At 42.9% G+C, this 15055-nt stretch overlaps 1 protein-coding gene across 5 annotated transcripts in view; it reads left to right on the top strand.

The window, feature by feature from the left end:
* exoc6b (exocyst complex component 6B) overlaps nucleotides 1–15055 on the top strand; it is a 124950-nt gene that overhangs the window by 21531 nt on the left and 88364 nt on the right. For all 5 annotated transcript variants that reach the window (XM_026162788.2, XM_026162786.2, XM_080292217.1 and 2 more), the window contains exons 3-7: nucleotides 62–109; nucleotides 205–295; nucleotides 1031–1076; nucleotides 1821–2025; nucleotides 12750–12923. In XM_026162788.2, the coding sequence (XP_026018573.1) occupies nucleotides 62–109; nucleotides 205–295; nucleotides 1031–1076; nucleotides 1821–2025; nucleotides 12750–12923 (564 nt within the window). The remainder of the gene's footprint in view (nucleotides 1–61; nucleotides 110–204; nucleotides 296–1030; nucleotides 1077–1820; nucleotides 2026–12749; nucleotides 12924–15055) is intronic.

Here is a 15055-nt window from a genome sequence, read left to right as displayed (position 1 = left end):
ACGATGGCGAGCTTGACTGTAAAGCATCTGAATTAATGTCTTCCTCCTTTGTGTCTCTCAGAGTCAGGTGACTGAGACTAACGGGCATCTTCAGGAAAATGGCAAAGAGGTAAAAGCTCACAGGTTCACACAGAGAAGTCCTGCAGGCTTCTGCTTACATCCTCACTGATGTTGCTCTCGTCACCTCTTCCTCCTGCTATTTAGCTCACCACCTCCATGGAGGAGCTCAGACAGTGTCGGGTGCAACAGAGAAACATCGCCACCACGATAGACAAACTGACGCACTGTCTACCAGGTAACACCCAAACACTCAGTGTGAATCCCCCTTTATTGTATCTGCTCTGTTTATTATTGTTTTAGAAGATTAATCATCGTTTTGAGGCAGTAAACATACTTGAAATTTCTGCACATACATTAGGTCGGGTGAAAATGTGTGGGTTTCCTAGGTCTCACCCAAAACGAGGGGAGCAAATGGCTTTGCAGCCCCAGCTACAAATGACAAAAGATGCGCTCCCCTGCTTTGGTTTCACGTGCACATATGAGGTTTGGTTTAACACAGGAGTCGTGCCCTGAGCACAACAGGAAGTTTTGTTCTAGTGTTTTCAAGTTTCTCCCATATGCACATATACAAACGCACATATACTGGCAGCGTGTGGTGATAATGATGTCACATCTGCTGGCACCGCAGCAGAGTTGTAACCCCAAGTGCACGATTGTGTCAGTTTTTGCTGCCAATTTAATGGAGCTCAGAGATACACAGTTGAAATGTAGAGGCAACTGTCTGAAAGCTCTTTTTGGAAAAATAAAAACCACTCTGCCAAGTCTTTACTTCCAGTTATGACTTCATTGTTATTGGCACTGATGTGGCCTTACTGTCGGAGTTGTGAAACCTATTTTTCAGGAGTGAATGTAAGGATGATGCTACATTTGAATGGATGCAATCAATTTCCTGAGATTTCCTTCCCGGGGTGATTGAGCACGAGTTTCCTTTCTCGGACTAATTACTGTTTTTTTCCTTCTTTCCTTCCAGTTCTTGAGATGTACAGCAGACTTCAGGAGCAGATGAGGGCCAAACGGTAATCATCGAGTCTTTTTCTTTGTTGATGTGAATATATTTTCTAAAGGTGTCGTGTTGTTCTCATTCCAAGTGTGGGGAACACTGCTGTTTGGTCAGAGCTACTACTGTATGGTACATATCTGTATAACTTCACATCCTTCTTGGATCATGTAGATGTTTGCTTGCTGGCAGCCACAAGATGGAGCCAGAGCACTTCCTTGAGCAGCTGAGACAATTTCTCTGCTTCTTTCTTCCCCTTCTCTGTCCTCGGGCTGCCTCTAGATAGGAGTCTTGGCTGGTCATAAATTTGTCATTTTGTTTGTGTATTTTTCCCCGTCTCCCTGTCCCGCGGCTGCTGGGCTCTCAGAGAGCAGGAGGAGGTCAGCCAAAAGCGAACGCTCCTCGAGAGGGAGAGCCTGTGTTTGAGCGATGCAGTGGAGTGAAGTGGGCTGAAGTGTCTGGGGGATTTCTGTGCTGCCAAATCTCCGTGAGGTGTATCGGAGTGTGTTTATTTCTCTGTGTGTGCGAGCACTCCTAGGTTGTTGGGTGTTTTTTGGTCATGCATCTGTGTGTCTGTCAGTTTTGCAAGTGGAAATTAACATGTTCAAAACGAAACCAGATTAGCTGCGTTCAGGCGTGAAAGCTGAAAAAAACAACGTTTGGCTTGAGACGAGTCAGACTTCATCCTGAACTTTCAAACCAGCTCACTGAGTGACTGAACAAACAAGCTGACTGCACTTTTCCAAATGCTTTGTCTCTGTAGGTACTACCCCGCGCTGCGAACGTTAGAACAGCTGGAACAGACGTGTCTTCCCAAAGCGGGTCAGTACCGGTTCTGCTCCATCATGGCTGAAAACATCCCCAAACTGAGGATACAGATCCGCGACACGGCCATGTCACAGCTGAGAGACTTCCTGGAGAGCATTCGGAAACACTCGGATAAGATAGGCCAGACTGCCATGAAACAGGTACACAAGCACCCAGAAACACTTTGGGCTGAGAAAGTTCAGCTGACATGCTCTCATTCACAGGAGATGACAGATTTACTAAATGTGGCTCTGTGAGTTTATTCTTGCACTGTGTTAGAGTAGCTTTGCGTGATTTACAGTTCAAAGCAATCCTCATTTATCTCGTTTTGGGCCTCGGTGCAGATCCTCAGCTCTGTTTCTCTTTTCCAACTTCATTCTAATTGGCTGCCCCTCCCAAACAAAAGATTTAAACTACAGGTGGGTGTGGCCTTTTGACTGAGAGGACCTTATTAGGGATACGTCTACTTATACAGAGAGAAGAGCAGAAAACTGTATTACAGCAGCCAAACAGCCACAAACTAGATGTGTTTTGTTAGTGGGTTCTGAACTGTGCCAGAGACCTTCACTCTGCTGTGATGGTAGCGCCCTGTGGGTTGTGATGGATTGACCCTTTCTTGGAGTTTTTATCATTATTAAACTGATGGAACAGTCAGTTTGACATCTTAAAGTTCAAGATTCACACAGATAAATGTTGTAAAGGTGAGTACAGGAGCCGTGTGTGTTCTTGGATTACCCCTGGAATGAGTGAAACAGGGGTAATACATCTGCCTATATTCATCATATTTTAGAGATCTGCTTCCGTTTTCGAGTTACATAATATAAAAGGTGACACTTTCAACAATTGTTTTCAGAGGTTAGGGTTTGTATCAGGTGTGTTTTTGAGGACCATTTTTAAACCTTAACTTAATCTTCTGGCTTTATCTGGTGCTCAGGAGATATTGGAGCTAACAACAGAGCACAGCAATGTGCCACAAGTGGACAGAACTCTGCTTTTCAAGATCTTTTTTGGCAAAGTGAGGACATTCAGCCTGTCTTCACCTTGAAATAGGCTTTGAATGTCAAGACCTGTTTGATGGTTAAGGCTCAGTTTTTAGGTTATAAATCATTTACTTAGTCAAAAGAGCAAACGTGGGTAGCAAAAGTTTCACATGGTGCAAACTGCTAGAAATTTGAATAAAATGTGGTTTAGGCCTTTACCCACAGGGTATATTGTGAAGAAATAACACGAGTTTTTCTAGATGTGAACTTGTTACATACACACTGATCACGTCTAAGGAGGCACAGAAAGGATTTCAGAGAGCCGATTGACCCGGAGCAGCATCTAGCTGTGTATCTGAGGTAAAATAGTATTTTCACATCGTCGTACATTCAGCACTGCATGCTATGAATGCAGCTGTTGCCAAATGCACTGATCTGATTGGTCAGATCTTTTTATTCACACGTGAAAATCAGAAAAAATCTAACTTGATGGGGAAAAAACTATATTTATCCTGTGACAGTATGCGGTCGGTGTGAGCGGCTGCATTAAGGGTAAGGAAGTCCAAAAATATGAATGTTCTTAACATTTCACAGATTTTACGCGCCTGGTGTGTAACGTCGTTTGGTGTCTTTGATGAAGACTGTATGTCACTGCCTGTCTAACTGACTTCATCCTACAACTGATTTTTGTTGTTCATCTTTTCTGTCTGATAATTGGAAGCAGCCTCTGTGCGTGCGCGTGTTGCTCTGTGGTTCCACTGCCAGTAAGCAAGTACGTTGGCTTGTCAAGGAACATGCACGCACACATGCACGCACACATGCACGCACACATGCACACACAAAGATGTGTGTGCAGCTTTTCTCCACTTACCTCATTGTTTTGTTTTTTTTCTTCAAGGATAAGGAAGTTATATATGTCTGTGTGTTTTATGTTCTCTTGTGGTATCCGTAGCTCAGAGTGAAGGCCTCCTTGTTTATTTGCGGGCTTCCATTATTTGGGGAATGTTGTTCCATGGAAGTGCAGGATGAAGGGATGGGAATGATGAAGGAGTGGTTCACGGCAGACGTACGAGTGGATGGAGGCTCAGAGTAAAGCACGCTGCACATTTGCTTCTGTTTTACGTTCTAATAATTACTTCCCTCATTAGTGCTGGTGCTTTGGGACATTGAGCAGTGGTGCACCGCTCTTCTGCCGGCCCATCCAAAGCAGCAGCCGTTCAATCAACCTGCAACTTAAATACAGATACCCACAGATGTATTTCAATTCAACAGTAAATGTAATATTATATAGTAAATCTAAGTTCTCTACGATCTCAAAGATAAATGCCATTTTTACCGAAGATCAGTCAATGGCACCCAGCTTTTGGTTTTCTGCTGGTTACTTGGGTCCAGAGTAGACCCAGGACACGCTGGATGGATTACATCCCTTGGCTTGGCTCAGCTGGGTTGGGAATGATTTGCTGAATAGTTAAAGCATCTCTGGGTCTTGTTCAGGAGTGAGGGAAGTAAGGTGCAGTGTTTGCTTTATCAGCCAGTTGTGGTGAAGCGAGAGCTGAAATTCAAAGCTAAGCTGCAGATTAACCTGTCATCTACGTTTTATGGCCTCAACCTGTGGCTAGTGTCCAAAAGAATCAGACTGTGAATACCAGTGAGCTTTACGAATTGATGCCATAGGTGAGTCTACTGAATGGACGAGTGGTAGCACAGGGGGCAGTCAGTATGTTAAGAAGGGAAGAAGCCTCTTGGATGAGAAGAACAGCAGATGAAGCTGAAAGCATTTTTTCACAACAATCACTAGAAGAATAAAGTTGTGTTATAAAAGTATTTGACTTTAAATTACATGAGAAGGTTCATGCACTCAGGCAGGCTATATTTGCTTCTTATTGGGAAGAAAAAAGATTCAGAGAGTTTGTTAAACATTTCCTACAGGCGAGAAGCTATCAGGTGTTCAAATTGTTTTACAGACACCTTACTGTGCATGTATTAGGTGGTAGTTTGAAGCCCCCCCGGGAGGGAAAAGTTAACTCATTCACTGCCAGCCATTGGCAGTGAATGAGTTAAACCCATTGACTCATGCACTGCAATTGACGGCTATAGACGTCAATGGCAGTGAATGAGTTAACATGCATTGTTTAGTTTTTTTTGTCCTCTAGATGTCACTAGAGGATCTCGCTTCATAATCTTGCTGCTTCTGGTTGGCAGTTAGTTTTAAAGGTTACCATCTAGAAAAAAACAACAACAAACACCCAGAGCAGGTCACAGGGGTCAGTGCATGGTCTGAGGATTTCCAAACTATTTGAACTTCACTTGAGTTTTCAGAGTGACCTTTTAGACAGCTGCCATCGCTGTGGAAAGATGTTGCTGTTGATCCAGCACTTCACAAAGAACCTTTTATAGTAGTTTTCCTTCAATTTGTCACATCTTTGTGGGAGAAAGTATTTATTTTCTCTCTGAGGAAGGAGGTGATGGACATTAAATAGAAATTATGATCACGCACAAGCAGTCCCCATTTATAACATCTGCACGCTAACAACCCTTCAGTGACCTTTGGGTGGGGGGTCCTTGGACCACAATTTGAGAGTTACTGGCGTAGAAAATCCACTTGCAGTCACTGAAGAAGCTAACCACTTACTCCCCTAACCACTAATTACAAGGAAGATTATGGAAACCCCAGCAGTCCAGCAGAACTGATACTGATACTGGGATTATGTTGTTGTATCAAATGTTTGGCTCTGAACACACACACCCTCAGTCGTAACTGTGTGTGTGTGTTTGGGACTGAATGTGCACAAGCAAAGTAGACGTTCTTCCCTTCCTTCCCTTCCTTTCCTCCTCTGTCTCTCCTTCACTCTTTCTTCTTGTTCTGCTTCCATTTTTTCTGTCACTCCATCTCTTTCTCCCTCAGACAGTGTGTCTCTCTGCTGCGCTCTGTTCCAAATTAGCTCCAGCTCTCTACCCGGCCGTCGTTACAAGGATGTGAAAATAAATAGATCTGGGGGGAAAGAAGAGGTGGAGGAGATTGAGGAGTGCAAATGGCTTACAATGGAGCTATTGTCTGCTGCCACATGCCCATGGAAGTGGAGGAAGAGGAAAGAAGAAGAAGAGGGAGGATCAAAGAAAAAAGTAGAAGATGGTTAAAGAAGAATAAAGTTGCGGGGGGGTTTAGATGTATAGAAACAAGAAGAGGAAACTGGGGAATTATCGGGAGGGATTATGATGGATGAGGGGCCGGAAAAAAGATGTAGAAGTTAGGAGGAGATGAAGAGGTAAGGGAGATATCTGAAAAAGAGTAGCAGAAGGATGCTGAGAGCCAAAAAAGACGACAGGAAGGTGACGAGAGAGTGAGGAAGATGGGGCAAAAAATTGGTATTTCATTACAAAAAGCACGCCTTCAGGGAAGCCGTTTCACTGAAGCCTGGAGTTCTATAAATATAAGATGGGCCTTTTCAAGTTTTGAACCTGCGTATGCTGTCAAAACACATCAAATAGCAGGACACTTATTCAGTCCAGTCGCTGTTTACGCCAGAGATTGATTTAAATCTTGTAGAGTAGCTTTGCATGATGCTGGAAGGGCTTCCCTCGCTGGAAGCCCTTGTAAAGAGAGGGTTTACACGGTGTATCCCTCTCAATCGCATACAAAATCAGGAGTGGGGAAAAACGAGTGCGTAGAGCAGTCTGAAATTTTGTCAAATGTGACAAAGGGTATGCGACAATTAAATATTTTTGCTGTACTTTATGCTTTTACCTTCAAAAAACTTCCAAAATCTCTGGGAGTGAGTTTAGGCTTTCAGTCCACCGTTTACCTCAACTGTCAGTTTGACAGGTGAGAAGCGATACAAGTCAGCGAAGTCGCTTTTGTCTGATGACAGTTTAGGGCAGGGGTCCCCAACCCCCGGGCCATGGACCGGTACTGGTCCATGAGTCGTTTGGTACCAGGTTACGAGAGTTGAGGCTCAGGTGTGAAATTTATGGTTTTTGGGGTTTTTAATTGTTCTTTTGTTAATCGTTTTTATCGTTAACTGTGTTTCCCTGGGTCTTTTCCTGTGTATTATGAATAAATATATATATATTTTTTTGGTACAAGTACTGGTTTTATTTTGTTGTATTTATCTGCAACACCTTAAAGGCTGGTCCGTGAAAATGTTGTCGGACAAACCGGTCTGTGGCGCAAAAAAGGTTGGGGTCCCCTAGTTTAGGGTATCCTGAAGTTTTCTGTTGGCAAGTGCTGCTGTTAGCCTCTGTTAGCCTCTGTTAGCCTCTGTTAGCCTCTGTTAGTTGCTGATAGCTAGCATTAGTGAAACTTATTTTGAAGTAGGTCTTGTTTACTTTGGACACCTGTTGAACAAACTTTCACAAGATGTGATAATTTAATCAAACTGTTTATTTGAGGTAAAGTGAAATATTTTATTTTTTAGGACATGAGGCTAACATTAGTTGACACAACTATAGCTTATAACTAGCTGCTGGTTTTATTTTATTTTATTATTATTATTATTTTTTTATTGCTAGTTTTTTTGTCAGTTGTGCGGCGATGGGGAGACATGAGGGTCACATGTTTAATCTGCTGATAAATAATGGCAGCATCGATAATATATTTGTGGCTGATCTTCAGCCATGTACATAAAACGTGATCAGGTGGAACAGCGATCGACCTGCTGCTACGGGATCAGTTGTTAATGGATTAATTCTAAGTTCATGAGAATGCATTAACTACACAATAATAAGTGTATATTTATAAGTAGAATATTCTTTATTTCTATTTATAAACTCTAAAACAGTAGTGACTGTGAGCTTAATATGAGCATCAGAACTATAACAGCATGTATATGACAGAAAATAAGTAAAGCATAATAGGTCCTTTTGAAAGAGAACCAAGGGAGTGGAATTAGCCAGAATCCTCTGCCTTTGTCATTCTCCCATGACTCCCCTGTCATTTGTCATGTCTCTCTTTCTGTCTTGCTGTCCCATCATACCCCTCCTCCTCAAAATCTCCATGTCTGTCTCTCGTCCTTTCTTTCCACCTCCTCATCTTTCCATCTCCCTGCCTCCCTTCTTCATTCTCTTGTTCCTCTTGTTTTTCTGTTTCTTGTGTTCGCTTTCAACAGAGGACGAGTCTGGAGCTTCTGCTGTGTATTCAGTAGGCGCACACACACTCGTACACACTAATGGGAAACAGATTGCCGGGCCTGTGAAGTGGAAGAAGATTGATTACCTGTATCTAGTTACTGAACACACACATGCGTGTGCGTGCAACGAGGGTGGCTGAGGGCGCACGCTGGGTCGGTGTATTGAACCATCACAAGGGGAACAAAAATAAACTGTTATGGGCTGCTGTGTCACCCAGTCTGGACCCTGTGTGTGTGTGGTGTCTGCCGAATAATGCACCACAGTTCACTGCCATCAGACACCATTATTTCTGGCTGGCCGACTGTCTGCCAAAAAGTGATCTATAGTAGGGATGCCCCAGTCAGGTTTTTAGCTTCGATCCTTATCCGAGTCATTTGTTACGGAGTATTTTTCTGTACAGAGTACCAATTTGATTCTTGTATGTTATTTCGAGTATTATCAGGATTGTTTTTCCAATACTGAACAAAATGCCAAATGAATACTAAAAAAAAAAAGGATTAGTAAAATGTTATCATAGCGTCAACTTTTCCTGCTCATCTTTGCTCAATTTTTCCTTTTAACTCTAACCTTTTGATACTCATTCTCTCTAGACTTAATTCGATGGGTACATTTTGTGAAGTTTGAGGTTGGATTTTCAGACTTTCTCCTGTGTGGCAAGCCTGCCAGCTTTTCTTCACCAAAACCAAATAAAAATAAACAAGTTTAATGTGGTTTTAGTGAGGTTTGGAGGTCCTTTTGAATAGATTTGTATTAGTTTTTTCATAATTTCAGTAGCCTTTAAAACAATTTAGTTCAATATTGAAATCATGTCCCCTGTGAGCACAGCTCTCGGTGACTGTGGGGAGGAAGTACTTGTGTTACCAGTGTAATGCAGCTTTTTGGGTCCCGGTATGTCACACTTTACTATTGCGCTATTGTCTTTTGTCCATGTCGCCACTTATGTAGATCAGGGCACCGTTTTCTTCCTCTGCATACGAAATGACATCAGCTCATTGTATCACATTTGTGCAGCAAGGAAAAGGGAACACGTTAGGAGGGATGCGTTGCACCCAATGCTGGTCACAATCAAGGTGCTGCATCAAAAACCTCCTTATGTTCGCTGTGGTCAGCTGTAGTTTAAGTGGATGATGCTAGTTTGACTGCAAATACTCGCTAACTGCTACCTGAGCAGCAGTAAAACTTGGAAAAAGTGGGAAACTGGGATCGGTGGCTGTTGGTCTTTGGAGAAAAAAAGTTGTGCCTTAGAGTCGCAGCCAACACTTTTCAAAGGAGACAGCCTTTACTTTGAAGGCAAATGGTTTCAGTTTCCAGTTTGCCACATGCTTTTCAAGTGTTACCACAGCTCGGCGGGTAGCTTATGAGTGTTTGCAGATAAGATGCCTTGTTCCACGCAAACCAAGCAAGCTGCCACACTTGCCCATGGTAAAACAGTCACAAGGAGGTTTTTGTCATCCGATTGGGGGATGCAGATTCTCCCCTAGCACTGGGGTCACTGAGCAATCTGTTTCCAATCAACCTCCAGCTACCACTCTCCAGGCGGTTGGGGAGTGAATATTTTTAGTGGTTGCCAGATTGTTGCAGACTGGTCTCTAGTAACTGGGGCCTTGTTCACTTGACTCTACACTCAGAGACATCGACTCACCTCAGCCACATATTTAAGTCAGGACTGCCCTCCTATCGTTTCCACAGAGTAATTTCCGATCATTTAAAAAGTATTTAAAGTGATTTTACTTTAAATCATTATAGTGTGGCTGATTCCAAATGCTGTGCTGCCTTCCTTTTGTACACTTTTTATTTTTTTCTCACTCCATCACTCCAACTTTCCCATTTCTCTTTCCTTTTCTTCCCAACTCCTACTGTTCGTTTTCCGTCTGCTCCACTCCCCATGCCTCCCATGTTTCCCTCCTGTAACTGCGTCCCAGTTTCTCATGGCTTTTTTGTGCCGCAGATGACGCACATTCCCACACTTCTACTTCAAGCGCTGTACCGAATTCTGTCCCCAAAGAAAAAAACACAACAAAAGACGGGGCTAAAAAGGCTTCCCGGTTAAGAGTGAATGGTCGGGTGAGTGTGTATATAGTAATGTTAGCGGGCATGGATTCACCTGCTGAAGAATTCCGGAGCCCAACTCGACCGCCGCGCCGAGTTACTTTGACGCAGGTGCTGACGTCGCTGAAAACCTCTTCTCTTTTCTCCGCCATTCACAGGTTGCTGTCTTTTGTGGTCGAGCTATGTTAAGTTGTACATTTCTGAGTATTTGAACAATTACAAAGAAATGACTCGCAGACGCGACAGGACTCTTCACTCTGCGGTTCTCGCCATCTTGAGTTTCTCATCCTGTTGTTCTTTCAGCATTTTGATTTAATTCGATGTAAAGTAATTAGAGAAAACACTCAGAGCTCGGCACATTCCTCAGCGTTAGGCCTAAGCTGCTCCTGCAGCCCAACGACACTTTCCTGATTTAGTTTGTTCTTATTGTCCTCCATGACTCACTTGTCTTCTGTGGGTGTGTGTGTGCGTGTTTGTTTGTGTTTGGACATTAGATCAAAGATGGCATTGTGTTCATACACAAGCATCTCTGATATTGTGCTCTTCTGGGTTTGTGCCCATCTGCCCTGGTGTCCGGAACAGTTTTTCTCATTAACCTCGCATTAACAGCCCAAAACGAAGCATTTTGATGTGTATGACGTCTTTATTGACGTTCCATTCGACACATTTAAGCGCACAAAGCAGCCTACGTGTTGGCGCCAGTGATCAAGGAAGGTGTTTGCATAGGTTTTTCAAAAGTAGCCCGATGCGGATTTGGGTGTGGATGGAAAGGCATGCTGACCTCATTTCTGAGGGTTTTCCCACAGAAAAATGTTGGCGACCATGCTGCGCCCGAGGCCCGACTGGAGGAGGATTTCGAAGAAAGGCGAATGGTGGTCATGTTAAAGAGTTCAAAATGCACATCAGGTAGAGATAAATGACTAAAGACTTCAGATCAGTTTTATTTGTATGTAGAAGTGCAAGATGATGATCTCCTACCAGCGAGGTCCTGACAAAGACTTGGCCACCTCTGGAGTGACCGCGGCTCTGTTTTCACTCTGTTATGGAGACCAGCTTCCATTAATTTCTGACTAAAACTTCCTGTTTTTTAGTATTTTTATTTTTAGAGCTCATCATCGAGCACTGCCGCACAGGGAGATGAATGTATCACTTCCCACAGTAATCCCCGAACAGCGATGTAGACTCAGGACACAATTAGCATCAGAAATTACATTACACATGGCATTGTTTGGTAGGGGAATCTTTCCAGGTAGACCTTTCCATTTCCTGCTCTGCTTTACCCCACCTTCTTTTAAATGACCACGTTTTTGAGAAACTGAAATGACAGGATGAGTTGGACATTAACCAAATGCAGCTGTATATGCTGCACACGTGTGTGTTTGTGTTGCACTGACAAAAGAAGTGATGTGACCCTCACAGGACATTTTATTAGGTATAGTTTTTGAGTTGTGCGTTCAGAGCTGCCTTAATTCTTCGTGGCAGAGGTTCAAGGAGATGCTGGAAAGATTCCACGGAGATTTTGGTCCATACAGACGTGATAGCGTCATGCTGCACATCCTTAATGTGAATCTCCTGTTCCACCACATTGCAGAGGTTCGCTGTTGAAGTGAGATCTGGTGACTGCGGAGCCATGTTGAATAGAGTGAACTCATTGTAATGTATTTGGTTGTCTTGAGAGCTTATTTGAGTTACTTTTGTGTTCCTGCCAGCGCAAAACAATCTGGCCATTCTCTTCCTGTATCAACAAAGCATTTTTGCCGAGAGATCTGCCGACCACTGGGTATTTTCTATATCAGTTTTGTATCCCTTATTACCTGTAACAAGGAGGTTGGTTTTTTTGGTGTTTTGTGCATGTATTTAAAGAGAACAAAGAAAATAAAATGAATTCATGCAAAATGAAATACTATTTCATTAGAAGTAAATACCGCTCAGAGAATGAGCCCTTCCTGTTTTATTTTTCGGACAGTTTTTGTCCTCCAAATTTTTTTTTTTTTTTTGGTAAGCTTGAGTTTAAGGAACAGCTGAATCGAAGGCGTTGTCGAGCAAAAGCACAGGTCAGACATGTAATCTGTCCCTGTCTGCACTTTTATGTCTCGAGCACTAATTTTACGTGCTTTGTTTTCATCGACTCCTCATCCTTCCTGTCCTTCCCTTCCTGGCCTGCTATTTTCCCTCCTGTGTATTCTTAGGCTGCTTTGGTAAATCACTTTTATTGGCCATTTCCAATGGGACGAGGAGTGGCTCAAAAGGTCTAAACCGGTGACCTCGCAACACCGTCCACAATTTCTGACATTTTTCCCGAAATGTTTCTAAAACGAGGGGGGTACTGTGAGCAATAACCCGAGCATTTATTGCTCACATGCTGAGTTGGATTAATACCATTTCCCCGTTAGTGTCTGAAAGCAGTTTGTGTTTTTTGAATTTTTCCTGGGTTTGTTTTCTGCTCCGTCCCCTATAAAAGTTGTTGCACGTGAGGAGTCTTATTGCAGACAGAGTGTGAGTGTTATCAGACAACATCTGGTTTTGGTGTCAGAGCGTGAAAATCAAAGAGCTTCCATTGTTTTGCTCTGAAGTTGCGCCAGCACCTAAATGCAAATTCTCGTCTGTCGGACTTAAAAGAGATTCTGGGAAATGTAGGAAGTAACTGAAATGAACCAAACAATGCAGGTTTAAAATAATCCGTTGACCCTCGGTGGAGTTCTCATCTGCTTTTCTGTTTTGTTCTCCAGGCCCAGCTACAGCGCTCACTGGACAGCTCCGTCTCGCCTCAGCCGAGGGTCCTACTCGGCCGGCGCGGCAGAAAGGCGGCGCCGGCGGCGATTCGGGCTGGAATGGGTGTCAACCCGCTGTCAGAACAAGACACGGGAATTCTGGATGTGGAGGATGAAGAGGAGGAAGATGAAGTGAGAAAACTGCAAACACACACACAAAATCCAGACAACACGCAGCCTCCAATTATCTGGCTTCACCTTATTTGATGAAACAAACATCTCTATACTGATACGTTTGTACATCCAGTGCATCCCATTCATCTCAGATTGGTCCTTGGCAGAATCGTCTCTGATCTCGCCCCCATGGCGGGGTACATGAGTCGCCAGGGCAGCTCAGACTTTTTTCCAAGCGAGCTGACATTCATTTTTATAACCCCTTAAACAGTCAGATAATTGTTGCCAATCCTGACCGTGGGTTTCCCCTAAGATTGGCAGGCTGGACCAATTTCGTTTGAAGTCTGATTATCCTTCAGTGTGGCCTCAGTTTTACTTGCTTCCTGCTGCGTTTTCTTTGTTGTTAGTCAGTTTTTAGTCTTTCTGTCCTTTCATCTCTTCCATGTGTCCTCTTCTTGCCCAAGGCTTATGCCGCTTTTTCTACGTGACTCTTTCTCTCTCTTTTTTTTTTTTTGTCGTCTTCTTTTTCTTTCCATTCATTTCCTTTTCCTTCCACATTGACTGCGAATGTTTCTTCAGTCCCAGTAGTCTGAAGTCATTAGGTCCGGCCCAGGTGACATTTCTGATGTTTCCGGAGAGCGAACATTCATCCCACTGCAGCACGTAGCCCACGTAAACCAGCTTATACTGGGCACACGCTCAAATACAACTACTGCTCGAAACATTGTACCAAAGTATTCAACATATTCAAAAGACTGTTCCCATGGGCTGGAGCAGATTCTAGTCTTTGAAAGGGAAAGGAGCGCAAATCAAACAGCTGAGGGTAAAAACAATTTATAAAAAAAAAACTTGCTGAAAGATCATAAAGTAATGACTGGGCTCTCTGCCACTAGGCAAACCAACAATTAAATAATAAGAGCCAACATTTACTGTGAAAATGCAGCTGGATGTTTCGTGGTCCGCTTGTTAAGTCTAATGCCTTTAGAGATTTCCGAATCCAAATGCTTCTTTAGATACTAAACGCAAACAAACACAGAGGGATCACTGAGAGGTAAAATAGTTCAAATTCTTTGATTTCCAATAAGATGATCAGTGTGGTGCTTCTCTCAGGTTTTGCAATTACGTGTAACTTGTGGGCATATTTACAAGGCTGAGGAGAGCCGCTGTGTGGTTGTTGTGATCTTAAGGTTAATGTCGACACTGAAGTCTTGTTTGGCCTGAGAGTGATTGTTTTCTGGAGTGTTCTGATATTTAGAATCTGTGTTGCGCTGTGTGTACAAAAGTAATTTTCGTAAGCTTAAAGACTTTCTACACCTCAGCACAGTGAAACTTTAATGTCCTCATGGCAGCTTGTTTTGTAGAAGTCCAACATAATAAATACACACAGACAGTGTTGTGCAAAGGTCTTCGGCCATGCCTCATTTATTCTTATGTTCTTAGGATCCAGAGATGTTTGGAAGTTTTTAAAGTCTTGAGAAATAATTCTGCAGTTCTTTGGACTTTGGCCTTTAACTTTTTTCAGTCGTTTTCAGTCCAGTCTTTGTACCTGACAACTTTCAGAGGAATGTGCTTTTTGTTTGTTGAACCACAAATGACAACTTAGGAAAATTCAATTTTAAATTTCGGCACTTTGTTCCTAGAAGCCTGTTGTAAAAACAAATCAGTTGGTTCCATTTTTTTTTTTTTTTTTTAGTTGAATCTACAAAAATGCCAAAGATAACAGTCTGACAGGCACACCAAGGTGATTCCCAAAGAGCAATTAGCTAAAAACTTGGCATATGTCAACATGGCATGCAGTGTGTCCTAAAACAATGTAAGGAAACTGGATAAACGAAGGAGCAAAGAAATATTCGTACTCAGAAATGTCTTCAGCAGATGAACAGTATCTGGAAGTCATGTCCTTAAGAAACAGAAAAAAATCCAGCAAAGACCCGACACAGGACCTGAGGGATCCATCTGGCCCTTCGTTGATCTGTCTGCTGGTCCCTGAAACCTCATCAGGAATGGTCTCAGCGGAAGGATGGCTGTCGAGAAGAATTGTTAAGGAAGTGGAACAGGGAAAAAAGACCGAGGTTTGCCAAATTGCATAAGAACTGGACTGAAAATCAAGGACAACATGTCTTATTGATGAATTCAAATTTGAAGTTTTA

The sequence above is a fragment of the Astatotilapia calliptera genome, chromosome 3, assembly GCF_964374335.1.
Source record: "Astatotilapia calliptera chromosome 3, fAstCal68.1, whole genome shotgun sequence".
In the NCBI taxonomy this organism is placed as follows: Eukaryota; Metazoa; Chordata; class Actinopteri; order Cichliformes; family Cichlidae; genus Astatotilapia; species Astatotilapia calliptera.
The sequence above is the reverse complement of the archived record's forward strand: the minus strand, read 5'-3'. Positions and strand labels throughout refer to the sequence as shown.